This window comes from Ananas comosus, linkage group 6 (genome assembly GCF_001540865.1).
Source record: "Ananas comosus cultivar F153 linkage group 6, ASM154086v1, whole genome shotgun sequence".
NCBI lineage: Eukaryota > Viridiplantae > Streptophyta > Magnoliopsida > Poales > Bromeliaceae > Ananas > Ananas comosus.
The window spans coordinates 11,034,463-11,052,995 of record NC_033626.1 but is presented as its reverse complement, the minus strand read 5'-3'; the positions used below and the strand labels follow the sequence as shown (position 1 = coordinate 11,052,995).

At 32.7% G+C, this 18,533-nt stretch overlaps 2 protein-coding genes and 1 long non-coding RNA gene across 3 annotated transcripts; 2 read left to right on the top strand and 1 right to left on the bottom strand.

The window, feature by feature from the left end:
• LOC109712063 (armadillo repeat-containing protein 6) lies at window positions 1,021-6,198 on the bottom strand. The gene is made up of 8 exons (XM_020235492.1): window positions 5,874-6,198; window positions 4,947-5,261; window positions 3,840-4,123; window positions 3,021-3,149; window positions 2,714-2,836; window positions 2,511-2,618; window positions 2,255-2,433; window positions 1,021-1,391 (listed from the first exon to the last, which is right to left on the bottom strand). The coding sequence occupies exons 1-8, from the start codon at window positions 6,034-6,036 to the stop codon at window positions 1,268-1,270; spliced, it is 1,425 nt and encodes a 474-aa protein (XP_020091081.1). The 5' UTR covers window positions 6,037-6,198; the 3' UTR covers window positions 1,021-1,267.
• Window positions 11,835-13,810, top strand: LOC109711837 (blue copper protein-like). Its single transcript, XM_020235115.1, has 2 exons — window positions 11,835-12,110; window positions 13,391-13,810. The coding sequence occupies exons 1-2, from the start codon at window positions 11,927-11,929 to the stop codon at window positions 13,648-13,650; spliced, it is 444 nt and encodes a 147-aa protein (XP_020090704.1). The 5' UTR covers window positions 11,835-11,926; the 3' UTR covers window positions 13,651-13,810.
• On the top strand, window positions 14,963-18,019 carry LOC109711986. The gene is made up of 3 exons (XR_002216742.1): window positions 14,963-15,129; window positions 15,503-15,560; window positions 17,982-18,019. It is a non-coding gene; the product is annotated as an uncharacterized LOC109711986 (long non-coding RNA).

Below are 18,533 nucleotides of genomic sequence, written 5' to 3'. Positions count from 1 at the left end.
AAGTACGCACTGAAAGGGCTATATGAAATGCGTGTGTTTGATTCCAATGTTAAATTATTATATATGGATAATTTCATAGACGTTAAAATAAAAACCTTCATCATTAGTTATTATTGTTAGCGAAATGTTTAAAATACCCAGTCTCAAATGGGGTCCACCTACCACAGCACAAATAAAAATCTCCTATCCTATAAAATCTTTAATAAATAATCCATCCAAAATTAATAAACCCACACCACTCCTTACGGGACAAAAATTTTATGAGCATCGTCTCCAAATTAATTTGGAAAAAATGCTCCAAATTAGTTTGGGGATAATATGAATGTCTCCAAATTAGTTTGGAAAAAATGCTCCAAATTAGTTTGGGGATAATATGAATGTCTCCAAATTAGTTTGGAAAAAATACTCCAAATTAGTTTGGGGATAATATGAATGGGCACCACGTGGCCCATCCAAGGTATCCCTTCTCTCTCCCTCTGTAAAAACATGTAGCACAAATTTTTTTTTCCTTTCCGTTCCATGGACGCTCGTCGGATGGGCCACGCCATTTCTATCCGTATCATTTCCAAACTAAATAATTTAGAGATGATGTCCATAAAATTTTTGTCCCACTTTATTCCCATTTGTACAGTAGGCGCTGTGCCCCGGGGATGCTCACGTGATTACCATCGACAGTGCTTTTGCCACAACACCAGCTCGAAGCTGAAAATGTCGTCCCATATATGAACTATACCAATGACTCTTCTTAAATTAACTTTTGGAAACATGGGAATTAATATGTCGCTATTTATTTCATGCTTCCATTTGTTTTGTTTTTTTTTTGAGAAATAGGTAGCACGCTATCCGCTTCGTTTATTTCATTTAGAAATAAACTTAACTGAAAATGTGAATCAACTAGGATTCGAACTTAGATCTCGGGTATCGACCACCAAGCCCTTTGCCACTTGCTCTAGGGACGGTCGGTTGCTTCCATTTGTTCCTTCTTCCATTTGAGTGAATTGTAACTGCTCCTGTTCTGACTAATGTCTTTCTAGCTTGAAAATGCTTCCAAAAGATGTTAGTAATGACAATTTTAGTTAGCACTAATACTCCCTCTGAAGATTTAAGTTCCATCTCAATAGGAGAATAGATCAATGGCCCTGCAAGGGTGTTTGAGGGATCATTCAGTAAATAAAACCTGCATTAAAAAACTGCGAAAAACATACCAACGAGACACCTTGACAAAAACGACTAGTTACAAACAATCTAGCTTGGCATAAGACCTTGACTACGCATTGTAGTCGTCCAACCCTAGATCCCTCAGTGCAGCAGTTGCAGCATCCTTGCAACTCTGATGGGTCCCCTTTGCTTTCCTAATGAGTTTCTCAATGCCATTGTTTAGAAGGATCGTCCTGCGGCAACAAGAAAAAAAAGGTCAAAAAGAAAATATCGAAGAATTTAAGTTTAGGTGAGTGTTGTTAATGAATCAAGATAAATCTGCAACTTTACTATTTAGAGAATTATAAACTGATTATTGTGCTGCCAGTGTAGCAAATACCGCCATCTTGAATCCAAATTGAGCGAGGATTATGTTGGAAATTGAAAGAAAATTGAGTACATGAGCATGGTTTGTGTTGGAAATTTCAGCTTTGCAGCCAAAGGTAGATTGCTTTAGTTAGATCCATAAAACTGTCAAAAACTACACATGACGAAGATGAATTCGTAAGAACTGCAGAAAAGGATCCTTTACTTTCTACCGTACTTACATCCACAATTGTGGTGTTCAGGTGTGCGTCTCAGATTTCTCTCTGGAACCATTGAAAGGGTTTCATTCATTTATTTTGAATCTCCCTAGTTGATTATCTAACCTGACTAGAAAAGGAGGAGCTAAATGCAAGCCCCTAGTCGTAACATTGTCGCCTCCATGGAGAAAACTAATAGGGAGACATCACGTACATCTTTAGACAACTTGTATCTGCAGCTCCTAATGTAAAGACACAGTAAAATGGAAAGCAATTGGAAGGAGCAACGGAGCACATGGCTGGTCCTATAAGAAGATTTTGACACTTGCTAAGCTATAGGTTTCAAACCGTTGTGCAGTTGGGAAAATCTTATAAAAGTTAGGTTAGGATGGGTGACTTGTTAAAGGACAACTACTTGCCTCAGTTATAATATCATCAGGACTAAACACAGTCTCGGTACTTATGATTGACTTTAGGAAAACTTTCTCAAGCATGCCTAACGAACTATTTTTCTAATGTTTGGAAAAGCACACCTGTTTTCTGGGTTTCTAACCACAAGATTGCGGATCATGAGACAAGCTTGCCTCTGCATCTGATTGGAAGCAGGGAACTTTTGCATCGCTTGTACTGCAAGATCTCCGGCACCTGCTTCAATAGCACGGGCTGCATTTTCTGGCAACCTCAGTGAAAGGACAGTAATAACATTCATAACCTGCATCATAAAGAGTTGTTTCAAAGCTGAGATTGTTCCATTGAGGATTGTAATTAGTCATGCTTATTGAATAAAACCTCTTGTATGACAGACGGATCTTCAGAAAATCTGGATGATAACTTAATTAGTCTATTTAGACCATCCTGCTGGACAATAGCAGTCTTGTTTGCATCACTTCCTGCTAGCTTTAAACAGAGGAAAACTTCTTGTCAGTTACAAAAGTAATGAAAAGCACGAATCCCTTTGATGCCACAATTAATAATTTAGTAAAGCATCAGACCTTAGACAACAGAGAGCAACAAGCTCTCGCTACAACTTTGCTGTTTTGTTCACCACTTTTGTCAATGAACTGGAGAGTGACCTCAATCCCACCATTTTCAGATATAGACAAGCAAATCTCATCCTGTAGAAAAGAAAGACGATTATAGAAGTTTCCATTGAGGAGATCATAAGCACAGACAAATCTGACTCTCCATCTGTTGAATATTGCTTTCTTTTCATGCTCACCGTAATAAGGATCGGGGATATGTTATAATATACTTGGAAATATAAAATTGACTATCCAGTTCTTTATTCTACAAGCTTACATTGACAGCAATAGCCTTTAAAGCAGCACATGCGGAGGGCAAACTAGAAGAACTGACTCCCTTGCGAAGTGCATTCACAAGAACATCTGGAATTCCAATTTTTGCAAATCTTCGAGCATATCCATACACCTGAATATGAAATTCTGGTTACAACAAATGTTGCTAAAACCATATCTTTATCAATCCCTGATATCATTGACAGAAGATTAATGCAAGTTTATATATCTGTCAGTGAATAGCCAAAATGACAAACACTGGAAAAGATAATCTGGTTATGCCCATCGAGTAATAGCAATATCAGCACAGAAATACATGTATATATCCACTGAGATATCAAGTTCTGTGATGCAGAGGTTGAAGCAACAAACAGGTCCTGTAGACCGTTGTCAAGCCATCCAGGCACTGAATAATTCAAAGATCTTTAGTTCTCCAAAAATTACTGGTAACTTTAACAAGCAGCAGCTAAGAAAATAATCAATCCAAGAATGCATTTATTCATAGCTTCTGACTTGGTCACATTATGAGACAGCGGATAACACAATATACTAATATTGTTCCAAATTGTTTGAAAGATGCATAACTTGGAGATGTCACTCTTGGTAGCATGCTAAGTTCATTGACTTTTGAGGTAGCACAAGACTTCCAAGGAAAATGTAAAACTAAGAGGCATGCAAATATGCTGTGATGCATGTGTTAACTTACTTGAGATGTTGCAACATGGCTATCATCAGGTGTTAACATTTGAGGTAGCACAAGACTTCAAGGAAAATGTAAAACTAAGAGGCATGCAAATATGCTGTGATGCATGTGTTAACTTACTTGAGATGCTGCAACACGGCTATCATCAGGTGTTAAAAGGACGCGTATGGCATCATACAAGCTGCGTAGTTCATTTTTGGATGGCTCCCTCAGAATCTCTAGAATAAGTTCATCCACTTTCAAGTCCATCAATGATTCTTTTACAACTTCATTACCACTTGAGGCTGCAGCAACGACAGCAAAACCGCTATCCAAGAGGTTTGGATATTCACGGCTCCTATGTAGAATATCCATGACGATTTTGGGCCCACCACATTGCCGGAATGTTTCTGTACTTTGAACATCTGTTAGATGAAATCAAATATTAAAATCATTCAATCAACTGGACACCAGAACTTACCCTTGTTCATGTTCAGGAAAAGGAGTTATTCTGGGAAGTAATTACTTGGATAATGGAAAAGTCAAATCCATGTTGCATGGTTGAGCTCCAGTTTATTCCAAAGAAGAGATTTTCTCTTTTTATGTCTGTAGACACTTATGAAAAAATAAACTCCCCTAAACCTTTAAACAAAATAGTTACCACAAACTAACCTATTGATCTTATGTCAATATACACAGAAATGTAGTTGAAGTACTCTCCACCTTTCATAAGTTACGTAAATACAGGAACAAGATTGAACACAACATTACCTGGAAAACATTACTTGTATGATCCAGATACAGAAGCCACAGAACTAGTAGGTTTATAAGAGTGAGGAATGTGAATCTTCGATATCTTAATTAATTCAGGTTCAACCCCACTTTTGTTATCACTTTTTCTGCTGAGATCTCTAGCTAAACGATAAAGAAAGCTCCTACATTCATGTTTTTACTTTGTACAACTATATACTACTTGACCCACCACTATTTGCAGTTAATTGTGTTAAAGTGAACATTTGTTTTGTGAGGCATTAGAATAAGAAAATCTTGCTGTTGTTTTCTCTGAAATAAGCAATATAACAGTTTCCGTTATACAGATGCATACAATGAAAGTTTACAACGCATTTAAGAACAGAAATTTACCCAGCTTATTTAAGAACAGGGATTTACCACAATAAACAACGATATAAAAAAAGCAGAACAAAGACATTCGGTTGAAGTAAACAGCTATAATTACGACAATCATACCACGGATGATAGAATTCAATGACTTCAAGGTTGAAACAAGTGCTCTCTCAGATTTAACATCAAGTGAAGAGCATAGTTTGGTGAGGAGTTCTACTCCTCCATTCCTTGTCACAATGGATGCACCGTCCGATCCTTCTGCAGAGCATAGCTCGCATAGCTTGTCAAGAAGCTCAACAATTTCATCAACTTTCTCATCTGGCGAATCGCTCGATTCAGAAGACACCAAAGAAGTAATAATGCTTTTTAACCTATCAATCGTCTGGATCACAGGATTATCCTTCACGCTAGTCACCCCAGGAATGCACTTGACGATTCCTAAAACAGATTCATATCACACATGGAAAGATCAATCAGAGGAACAGATTCTCTCTACAGTCCACACTAGGGCAAAAGTTTATAAGAACATGCATTAAAGAAATTCAAGTTAAAACGTACTACAAGCACATAACCATAAAGTAAACTTGTTGATTTTATTACTAACATATGCCCTTTCGAGTCAAAAGCACTAAACTACTTTCGATAATTGAAAAACTCACGATTATTCTTCATTTTTCTTCTGAATTTTTTTCCTTAAAATACAAATCCAGATTACAAATGGCGAATTCAAATCGAAACACTAAGAACACACATTCTTTTCTCAAGATCAGTATCATATGATTAAAGATCTATCATTAGCTCCTTCTACATTAGCCATTTCAAATGTTGGATAAAGCAAACGGAAGGGAGGAAAAAAAAAAACACTTAGGCTACTTTCCACGGAGGTTTTAGATCCAAATTATCAACGAACTCGAATCGGCTCCCACTGCTACAGATCGAATCCAAACGAACAAAAAGAAATCACGATCGAGAGATCGAGAGATCGAGAGATCGAGAGATCGAGATAGGGATCAAAAGATCGAGATCGAGAGAGAGAGAGAGAGGGGTCACCGGAGAGATCGACGCCCTGGAGAGTTAGGGTTTGGAGGGCGTCGTCGAGGGCCTCGTCTGGGTCCATGCCGAGATCCTCCATGTTCTCCCTCACCAATGCCTCGAAGGCCTCCTGCGAGATGCCGCGCACGGCGGAGGCCGCGGCGGCGGCGGTGGGCGCCATTATCGCTTCCGCCGCCGCGAGATGCGTCTCTCTCTCTCTCTCTCTCTCTCTCTCTCTCTGGTTCGGCGACGGAGTTTTTGAGCTCGTCACTTGTGAAGAGTGGAGGGATCTACAATGCCGCTCTCGGATTATTTGTTCTCGTAATATTTGAAACTCGGCCAAGCATGTTTCAAAGACGTTTAATAGTGTTTGAGTTTTTTAAGTGTAATTATTTTTTCGCTGTTTATTTTAATATAATCCATATGGTCTAAGGTAAACTCAATCATCTTTTTATTTATTTTTATATAATTTGATGCTAATATAATTAGTTATTAAAATTTTATTATTTGTTTTGGTGTAAATAAGTAGCTCTTGTTATGTCAAGAATACGACAATAAATTTATTTTATAAAATTTGATCTATTAAAAAATTAAATTTTTTATTATTATTTGGAGGTAGTCCTAATTTATTGCAAAGAAAGAAATACTAACTTATTATAAAAAAAATAGAGTTTAAATTCTAATATTTAATAATTTGTTTTAGCGAGAGTTGAGTGTGGTGGAATTTAAATTTGAAACTTTAGAGAAGAAAATCAGTAAGTAGATAAAGTGGAGTTCTTATGTAACTTGAATTATATTATTTTTTTTTACTTAAATCATAACAAACATTTGTAATTGATAAAATTTAAATTTCACCTTCTCTACTCGCTCTACAGTCCACACCAAACAGCATCTATGCATCGGTGTAATCACGCCGATAAATTTTAGTGAAATTAATTTGTACCCTTCTATTTGTAGTATAAAATAAAAATTTACATCTTGTTTGATTTTGTAGTTGTTTTTTTATTTCATAAACAATAATTTTATATAACTTGATATATTGACGAAATTTTTTTTTTTTTTTGTGAGCATGGCTGGTTAAGGCCCAGTTTGTCTGCAAGGAAGTGGAGAGGAAGCGGAAGGGAGGAAGAGATTTTCGATAAAAACTGTTTATTTCTGTTGTTTGATTCGTCGTAAAACAGTTACGGTCGAAACTTCAGTTAACTAAAACAGCGTAATTGACTTCGGCCCACCAAGGGCCGAAGTCAATTACGGACCATGGGCCGAAGTCAATTACGGTGAAGAGAGGTGAAGAAAAAATAATAAAATGATATATTAGGTAAAGATAGTTATATTTAAATATATTTAATTATGGTACTAATTATTCTTTTATTCATTTGGCATATTTAAAATATGATAAAAATTAATTAGTTAAATTTTAATATTTTTTTATTTAGTTTGTACAATTAAAATATAGTAAAAATTAATTAATTAAATATTAATTTTTTTACTTTATAATTTTATTATTGTATTACTATAATTTGTGTATAAAAAAATAATTCAGTTGCTTTAAATTAAATTTAATTATATAAAAATATAATTGTATTATTTTTATTTATTAAATTATTTATTATTTATATATAAATTATAATTTTACATTATACACTTCTTACTAAACAAACAGCAGAACTTATGGAACTTTACTTCCATAACTACAAAACAAACAACGGAGAAAAAGTAATTTTCACCGAACTCCACTTCAATCCAAAGTCCATTTTTGCCGAAACAAACATGCCCTAAGCGAAGTACTGGTTGGTAACGCCTTTACAAAATATTTTAAAAGTAAAAGAAATATTGTTCTTGAATCTTTATCATTTATTATCAAATGAATATTTTAAATACAAAAATGTAAATAATTTATCATTCTCTTCCGTACTATTTAACATAGAAACTTTATTTTAAAAAATAAAAAAGGGCAACTATGCCAAAAGAAGACTTCTTTTAAAATTTAAAACTATAATAGGTCAATTTCAGTTGTATTAATCAAACTCTAAAAACATATATACTGAAACATCTTTGCAAAATTTAATATAGCTTGAGTATACCTCTAAATTTCAGTAACTTACAAAAGCGAATCGTTTATAAGGTTTTAGACACTGATGAGATCATGGGAATATAAAAAAGCTCTCCTACACTTCTTCTTGTAATACAGTAGAGATTTTATAAAAAATATTATATTTACATTTATATATAAATATAAAATTTACACGCCTCGTATCCTAGGAGTCACAAAATCTATGCAGTGTTTAGTTTGAACAAATTTGATTAAAACAAATAAAAAAAAAAGAAAGTAAGCTTCAAATACAACTCCTGTGGTTTCGCACGTTCTCACTTTAGTACTACGTGGTTTAAAGTATATCAATTTAGTACTCTATAGTTTGTTTTTTTTCTTTTTGTCAACCCCTCCTGGCCTTTTATTAAATCACATACAAAATATTTCAGATACCCTACTTATAATTTATCAAATATTTATTTTAGTACCCTCTAGTTTTAACTTTATCGTTGATTTAACGAAAAAATTAGTGAAGTGGATAACAAAAAGAGAAAAATAAAATCACATGGTACGAAAGTGATACACTGTAAACTACAAAGTATTAAAATGTTGGATCCATATTTAGTTTTGAGGTGTCAGGTCGATTGCTCAAATTTGTGTCTCATCAGATCAGATGAGCTCAATCCGGGTCGTCCAGCCCAATTTTCTGAAATCCACAGAGCCTGGCCTAAAATATTGTATTAAAATTTTTTAGCGGGTCGGGTCGGGCCATTCAGAATATTCCCAACCCGGAAACAATATTGTCGAGACCATCCCGCACTAGTTTTTTTTTTTAATTAATTTTTTTTATTGTTTTAAATTTTTTTTTTTTAGCATAGGTCTAGTTCTAAGTAAAAGTCGGTAAAAATGTATAAAATTTTTCGGAATAGATCATTTTGATTTGATTACTCGTCATTTTAAATTTTAGTTTTAGTACTCAACATTTAAATTTGTTAGATTTAAGTAATTTGATAAATTTTCGGATACAAAGTTTACGCTAATTGCTTACTTTAATAAATTTATTGTAACGTGAATTGCGAAAAAATATATATTAATTAAATTCGTGAAGATAACCTATGCTTTCCAATTTTGTTGTTACTCAAATCAAATAAATTAAAGATTGGCCGGTAAAATCAAAATTTTTTAGAAGTTAGATAATTAGATTAAAATAGATGATAGTCGAGATAAGTTTGAAAGGATGGACCAATAAATCTCCTATGACCGATTTTTCTTAAAAGGGACAAAAATTTTATGGACACCAACCCCAAATTACTTAGTTTGGGACCGGTCATCGATGGGCGCCACATGGCAGCCATCGGGGATTTTTTGGGCGAACCTGATGCATTTATACTGGGTGCATCATGAAATTAATTTTTAATTTTTAATTTTTCAAAATACAATTTTATGTAATAATTTATTTATTTTTTTATGAGTTATCATGTAGAGGTTAAAAGTTTAAACTCCAATTGGTTTCGAAAAAAAAATAGGAATAATAAAAATTATTCACGCTATTCATGAAACCAAAAATAAATTTATTTTAAAATTTCAATTTTCTAAATCAATAACCATGAATTATAGAACATATAATCCTAAATCATAACATATATACTAACATATTAAGTTACCTATCTCTCAAAAAAAAAATTTAATTTCATGGTGCACCTAATATAGATGCATCAGGTCCACCCAGAAATTCCACTGCCAGGGGCGGAGCCATGTGTGGGCTGAGTGGGCCATGGCCCCCCCAAATTTTTCAAAATTTGCATTATAGTCATTTTCATATAAAAAATATAGGAATAATTTCATAGATGCCCTTCTAAAAACTATTAATTTCACCAATACCCTTCTATAATTGATAATATCACAAATACCCTCCAAAAATTATTATAAATACCCCTCATTAGTTAAAATCCGTTAAGTCCCATCTGAAAAGGAGTTAAATTTTCAAAATACCATTTTTACCTTTTATTTCTTATTAATAGTAGAAATACTAATAGGTATTTCAAGATATTTTTTGTAAATCTAAATTTGAGTATTTAATATATACATATTAAATTAAATCATTAATATATATTAATTATTAAAAAATATATAAAAATTATATTTTATATATAGTATGTTTTTATCTAATTTTGGTTTTGTTTTTAGTTTCGGATTTCGGTTCAAGTTCAGTTTAAATATAGACCAAACGCATAATTGAATTTACATAAGATGGGATTTTATTTTTCGATATCTATAACTGAAACTATTCCTATTCAGCATTAATTAAGCTTACCTCATTTTAAATCGAGTTCAGATAAAATTGCGTATCTTTATCAATTTATATTCNTTCAAAAGCTAAAATATATTATATTTCAGTTTTTTAATGCGTTTAATGCAGATAAAATTATCAAGAATATTTTGATTAAAAAAAATTTTTAAGCTTTCAAGATTAAAGAAAGATCGGATAATTCCTTAACATTATTTTCATTTAAATTTTTATATATAATTATTTATTTGATAAAATATAAATAGAGCCACTAGATTTGGTAAAATTATCAAAAAAAATTAAAAACTTCTTATTTTTTCATACACTGAAATTAGTTAATTTTTTAAAAAACTAAAAGCTAATGGGATATCAACTAAAAAAATGAAAGTTGAGAGACCTGTTTCAAAATGGCATATAGTTGAGGGGGTCTCCATATATTTTAACTTAAGAAAAACTTGAGGGTAAATAAGTCATTTTAAAATTTAACCCATTTTTAACCATTTAATAACTATGGTAAAGCTAACATAATTAACAGTAGGGGTATTGATGATAATTTTCTGTGTTTACAGGGGTATGGGTGATATTTTAAACTTTATAGGGGCATCTATGATATTTTAGACTTTGGAAGGGGTATCCATGAAATTGCCCCAAAAATATAAAGGATTTATTTTTGTTTAATCTCAAAAGTATATTGACCAACCTATCTTTTAAAAAAGTTCTTGGTGCGAACATAATACTCTCTCAACTCTAAATTTATTTTAATTTTTGTTATTTAGTACATACTTTCATAATTTCTAATTATTTTAGATAACTTTTTATTTAATTAAAAGGATTATATTAAAGTTAATAGCTCAGTCAACTAATAACACAATTGTATCTAGTAAAAATTAAGAAATTAAATTATTAACTGAATTACTATTAGATTTAGTAAATTTTAAAGTTATTCGAGTAAAATAATATAAATAAAATAATTAAAAGTTAAGTATAAATAAAAAAAGATAATGTTTTTTTTATACTAACAATTTAGTCAATATATTTCTTTATCAAAATTTTGATTAGGTATATTTTATTTACTTGTTAAAATTTTAATTTGTATGTATTTTGGCCCCCATCGCAATCAAGTTCTAATTTTGCCACCGTCCACTGCTCTCCCCATATTGGGAGAGCAGTTGTTGATACGCGCCGCATGGCACAAGATCGCAATCAAGTTCTAACTTTGTCACTGTCCACAGCTCTCCCCATATTGAGAGAGCAGTGGTTGATGGGCGCCGCATGGCGTCTGTGCCATGCGGCGCCCATCAGGGACTGACCCCAAACTAAGTAATTTGGAGTCGGTGTCCATAGAATTTTTATCCTCTTAAAAGGGCGATCTAGTTGAGAAGGAGCAAATGCGAAGTTTGCGAACGACGAAGACGATCACCCAGGTCAACGAGCACGAAGTTTTGAAGTCCACGGGACCATCATGCAACAACCCAAATTGCGGACCCACTAGCTCACGCTTAGTCCTTAATGGCGCACCAAATCCACGCTTCTCGGGTCCAAATCGAGCGTGGAACTTTAACTGAAAACCGACTCCCCACCAACCCTCATCTTAAGCCATTTTTACACGACGGTTACACACCTTCACGTCCACTATATAAACCTCTCTCGTTCGCTCTAGTGTCACCAACCTCAGCTTCATTTGATCTATTAGTTACTAGCTCTCCGTGTGTCTGCGTGCGCGCGCGTGCGTGTGTTTGTTTTGAGTTTGAGATGGCGTTAAGAACTGGGGTTGGTATCGTAGGAGTCGCCATTTTCTTGGTCGTAGTTTTGAATATTTCGGAGGGATCACTTGCAGCAAGATTCATTGTTGGTGATTCTGCGCGCTGGAGCTTTGGCTACAACTATACTGATTGGGCTATTAACAATGCCCCGTTCTTTCAATATGACACACTGGGTAATCTCTCTATCACTCTCTCTAACTGGGTAGTGTTTTGGTATGGCAACTATTGAGATCCTCAAAACAAATTTAGTGTGAATATATATATAGAGCTAGGCTGGTATACTATCGGTAGCACGGAGGCCTCCGTGCTACCAAGTTGTTTTCAATGATGCGGCTTCTAAATCAACGATCGGCTCCGTTAGACTTGATCTACACTATTAAAAGTACTTGGAAACTAAATTTCATAATTTTTCGGCATCATTTACCTATCAAACGAGTAGTCTAAAAATGAACGGCTGAAAATGAAAATCTCATAAAAAACAGTGATAAAGAATCCAAATTTCAAATCGGAAGTATTGGTCTTGCTATTGATGTTAAGTAGAATTTTCTATTAAATTTTCATCTAATTTGGATACTTCTACACCGTTGAACTTAAAAACGCATCATATCTACCATTAAAATTGTTAATTTTGGAACCTTTTGATCACTAGCCAAATGATGTCGAAAAATTATGAAATTTAGTTTCCAAATACTTTTAATAGTGTAGATCAAGTCTAACGGAGCTGATCGTCAATTTGAAAGCCGCATCATTGAAAACAACTTGGTAGCACGGAGGCTTCCGTGCTACCGATAGTATACCAGCCTAGCTCTATATATATATATATATATATATATATATAAATTATCATGCAAATTTTAAAAAAGGTAAAAAAAATAGTATAAATATTTAGCATATTTCAATGAATCACTCAGTTTTAATTCCCAATTTTCTTGCTTTTTACATAGTTGTTAATAAGTGGCTTCGTTTCAATATATCCAAAGTATCGATTTTAGTCCTGTGGCATTGGTCGTGCTGGAAACATACCGATACGGTACGGCACGGTGCGTGTCGATTATAAAAAATATATATGTGCTGACACATAATGGTATGAAATTAATATTTATTTTTTTTAGCAATAAAATATTCTAACGATTTATTATATATCTTCATCAAAACTTTTGAATTTTATTGAAAAAAATTAGCTTATCAATTTGAAAAATAGAGGGTTTTGAACTGTACCATCGGTACGGGGACTGTATCGTGCTGAAATCTTATTGACACGATACGGTACGATAAATACAATCCGTGCTGATGAGTATTTAAATTCTTGATCCAAAGTGTATGTGTTGGGAGTCTTGGGACAAGTTTGAAGCTGAAAAGGGAAAGAGAAAAAAAAAAAAAAGAGGAAAACTCTAGTTGTAAGGTGTAAAAATTATTTGTTGAAGATATAACATTTACTTAATAACAAATGCAGTGTTCAAGTATGATCCTCCGAATAGCACAACATTTCCACACAGTGTGTACTTGATGAAAAATCTCCGTAGCTTTTTGATATGCGATCTCAGCAAAGCCATACTCGTCGGGAACGTGACGCAGGGGGACGGTCAGGGGTTCGAGTTTCTGCTGAAGAAGAGGAAGACTCACTACTTTGCGTGCGGGGAGAGTAACGGCACCCATTGCAAAATCGGGCTCATGAAGTTCTCCGTGCTTCCTAAACGACCTTGCGAGGCCTAAACCTTTTTGAAGTATTAAGCTCCTCTTTTTTTAATTTGTGATGTTGTTAGAATGTAATAGGAGTGTTATACAGGTATGGCTCCAAAATAACAGAGGAGATACCTTTGTATCCCACGTTACAAGTGTTTAAGTGAAATCAAGTGCTTTGGTTCTTAGTCAATTGAATCTTTAGCGGATGCGGATTTAGAAATTTTTTCTAGTGAAGTCAAAAATAAAAAAATATATAATAAATATAAAAATAATATATATTTATGAAGAAATATTGTAGAAATATATATCATTTTGAATTACAAATATTTTCAATGTATTTTTATATTTTAAAAAAGATGCATGATGGTATCATTATATTATTATTTTTCCACTCAAACCACTATTATTTCAAAGGGTTAATTGCATATAGCTCATTGTAAACCTATCGAATAGCAAATATATCCCTACAAAGTTTAATATTTTATTTTATCCCTCCAAAAATTCAGTAATATTCATATTTGTTCATCTGATTTGTTATCGTTAGATAACTGTTTATTTTTTAATAGCAGATAAGTAAGATAATATTTTTGCCGTTATAAATATATCCCTCCAAAAGTTTCAACTATTAGAATTATGCAGATATGTCCTTCCAAAAAAATATTTTATCTAATACTATAATAGGGATAAAAAAGCTAAGTTAACTCATTCACTAATTAAGATTAAATATTTTACTTATGGTTAACTTTATTTTCTTACAGATCCTAACAGTAGGGATATATTTAAAAATATTATGACTTTTATAAAAAAAAATATGAAAAGCTAAATTTTATAGAAATATATTTGTTATTCAATATTTTTATAGAAAGTTGTAAGCAATTAATCCTATTTAAAAAAAAGTGTAAAACCATTTTTAAATGTTTTAATAGGTGCCTTTTTTTTACTTGGGATTTAAAATTATAATATTAAAAAAATATGTCACAGACCCACATGATAGCAAAGAGTGGCCTTTACTCATTTATTAAAAGAAATTAAGGCCAATTAATCAACAAAGTAAAATTAAAGGCAAAATGGGCTCCACTTCAAAGATGTGGGGATCTATAACATCTATTAATCCCCGTGGGATTCAAGCTCTTTCCTTATTTTAAGGAAGAGATGGGACCCACCTCCTCTCAAATTATTTACAATAATAATTTATTTAATTTTGATTTCCACTCCAATTCATACGAGGCATCCCTCCGCCTTCTTTTTTTTTTTTTTTTTTTTTTTAGGTGCTCTGCCCCTCAGGCTGCTCATCATGGATCCCTTCGCCTCCTCTTCTCTTCTCATCTCTTTCACCCTCTCTTTCTCCCTCTCCCTCTCTAACCTGCAACCATGACTTCGGCGTCGCCGCCTCCGCCTCAACCGTGTCCACGTCGCCCGCCTCCGCCTCGACCGCGTGCACGTCGTCCCACCGCCCCTTGCCTCCATCGACCTCCACGTCGCCCTGCCACCCCTGCAGGGGGTTTATATGTAAATTTTTTTTATGCAAACATTCTTTTGTTTCTATCGGTTAAAATTTGCTCTTCAAATTATTATGAATTTTATCTTTTTTCTGTCCTCATCTGATGGAAGGTAAGTATTCTTTTATAAAAATTTTCTTACTATAAAGTTGAAAAATTTTGCACTTCATACTTACATATAAGTAGATAAAACTGCAGGGGTTTATATGTAAATTTTTTTAAACAAGCATTCTTTTGTTTCTACAAGTTAAAATTTTATCTTCAAATTATTATGATTTTTTTTTATCTTTTTTCTTTCTTCATTTGATGGAAGGTAATTTTATACTGGAAAGAATGAACTATATGGATTGAGTATGGATACTAATCTAATTTTATTTCTCTAGGTACAAATTGATTTGGAAACAAATTTATATGGAAGAGATATGAAGTAAGAATATAGAGGTGAGCCTTTATTTCATCCTCTCTAGCCATTAGGAAATTTCATTAGTACTTTTATATCTTCTATATTTGCATATTACAGCTCTCAAATGGTTGTTTCTCATCATTTAAGGGATTGCTTTGTAGAGCAACTTTTGACTAACATTCCATGCATGCATATATGGATGTGTATATACATGCATATATTTGTGTTAATTTTGACCATCCAATTGCTATATTTTAGAAGGCCCTCGTTTTTTATTTGTATACATCTATCTTTCCCACACAATTTCTATGCTTAAGAGGGCTGGGTTAAGCTTCTTGGTCTTACTTGGAGTTCGCTACATAAATTTCTTGATCATACGAAAGACGCAAAAGCTACCAAATTAGCACAAAAAATATTAAAGCACCAAAAACCTACAAAGACGCAAAAAATTATCCACAAAAGCACGAAGGGAGGAGCCAAAATAGATTGCTGTTCGAGTAATTTTTTTTCTTTCCTAGAGTTGAAATCTCGCTCTTTTTCAAATTCTCTCTGATTCCTATCGAAAAATTTTGTTTCTCGCTATTCAATTATGTTTTCCTGCATTTTTTCGAAGTTAAAATTATGCTTGATGTGGGTTCTTTTTAACTTTTTTGGTTTGTAATGTACCTAATTATGGCTGCAAATAATTTATTTTTTTTTTCTCTGGCTGAAATTTCAATTCACTCAATTGTTTGCACTGAATTGCTAAAGTTATTAATTTTGATGTACATGCAATTTACTGATGCAATTTACCGATGTGTGGTGGAGAACTTTCATCATATAATATTTTTTGTATGACATCACTTCATTTTATATGCTCGGCAGGTTAATTAATGAACAAAATTTCGATTCCTCAATCTATAATCCTGATGAAAATATTTTTTGCTCTTTTTTTTAAAAAAATGAAGGATCATTTTTTGTTTTAGAATGTTTTTATAATTATCTTTTTCTTTTCTTTCTCCCTTTTTGTTCAATCCCTTGAATCAACAGTGCTTTGAGCAATAGAAATATGAAATCTTTACTTTGCAATAGTATGTTAGAAAGAGAAGGGATTAAAGTTATATGAAAGCCAAATCCTGAAATGAGTTTGGAGCTCTTTTTATATTTTTTGGGGTAATAAGCCTACCTTATTAATGAATATTTATGTTCCTCTTTTACAATCGTGAACCTTTCCCTCTATGCTTCATATTGAAATTTATTATTTTTCATTTCTTTTCTGTTAACATGACTTTTCCTGTTAGCGAAGATGTAAGCTAAAGTAATTTTCTTTCTCTTCTCTTTGATCTTGTGTCCTTGGATAGTCTTTCTTAAAGCATGATGACATGCCCCTTCTCAAAATGGATTGTAATTATCTGATTTGGGAGTGTTGATTTTAGGATACATTTCAGACTTTTAATTATCCAATAGATGGCTTGAATATATTTGGACTGTCTGTTCCTTGTGAACAACTATTTGTAGCTTCAGTTATTTTGCAAAATGGCTTTGTTATGAGCTAATATTTTGAAGTATGAATTTGAGGCTAATGTTCTAAAAAAGATTGCTCATTTTTTGTTCTTCTGTCCATTCTCTGCTACCTTCGTGGGTTGAGTTATATAAGTTTTCTTGAGGCCCCTATCACTCTTTGATATAAGAGGTGATAATAAGGACCTTTTTCTTCTACTCACACATTTTTTCTTTTAATTTTTTCTTTTTTTTGAATTACCAGTCAAGAAAGGCATCTGATGAAAGGTATAAGAAGATGGCTCGCCTTACAAAAATCCTTAGTAGTTGCTGGACATTCACAAAATTTGAGCTATGTGTCGATAGAAAAAGACTTTTCTTTTTTTTTTTTAATTGAGTGCGATTGTTTACATAAAAAAATTTTGGGGCTTTTAATATTTTTTTCATTAAATATAAATTAATTTGTGCTGATAGTTATGTGTTTTCTTTTCTAGGTTCATGGCATATGGAAATATGTGTTATTTTTTATTGTTTTTCTTTTAAATTATATCTTGGTTTGTTACATAGAACTATATTGGGGATTTTTCTCTTTATATTAGCCATTGAAAAGATGTTTGTTTACTAATTTGTTGGTATTTCTTCTTTTGTGTGTTTTAATTGACCTTTCTTTACTTGCTTTATTTCTTCTAAATATATGGTGAAGTGTAGAATTCTTCTTAATGTTTGTTGGTATTTTTGTGTTCTTTTGAGCTGTTTTGCTTTAATTCTAACATGTGGTGTCTTTAACATTGTCTATTGAAATATTATTTACTATAATGATCTTTGAGTCTCCTAATATTTTTATTAGGTTGTGAGATTTTAGAGATTGAAGGTGCCATTTCTTAATATTTGCTAATTTACTTTTCTATACATCTATTTATTAATTTTACTGTCTTATTTTCTTACTTTTCGATATTGTTTTGGCGTATTTGTGAGTGCAGTGTATTTTGCTGTTAATGAAGTTGAACAATGTATGAGGTAGAGATGCGCACTTTGTCATCCCACTTTGCCGTTCTCTTAGTACATCATCCATGCTCTTTCTTTCGCAGGATTTCTCTTTTTTTCTCAGTGGGGAGGAAATATGAGGAAGTTTTGGTTGTTTTTTTTGTATATTCAATGGAATACCAATTGAACATTTTTCTGTCTCAAACTATGCTCTTGGGCAACAGTAGTGTCAAAGATGTTATGGCCATGTTGCACTCGGTATGCTTTGGATCCAAACAATAAAATGTTCATGACTCATGCTCATGCTCATGCTCATGTCATGCTCATGCTTTGGATCCAACTTATATAAATTCTATTTTTAAATCCTTTTCTTTGATTTTTGTCATTTTTTCGGCTTCTATAACTGATTCATGAATATTATTTTCCTTAATTCTTTTGATTTATTACTATGACATCAATGATATTATACGACAATATCAAGGATTTTTATCTGACTGAATCTAATCGATCGTCAATTGAGTATTGAAATTAATTATTGATACTGTATT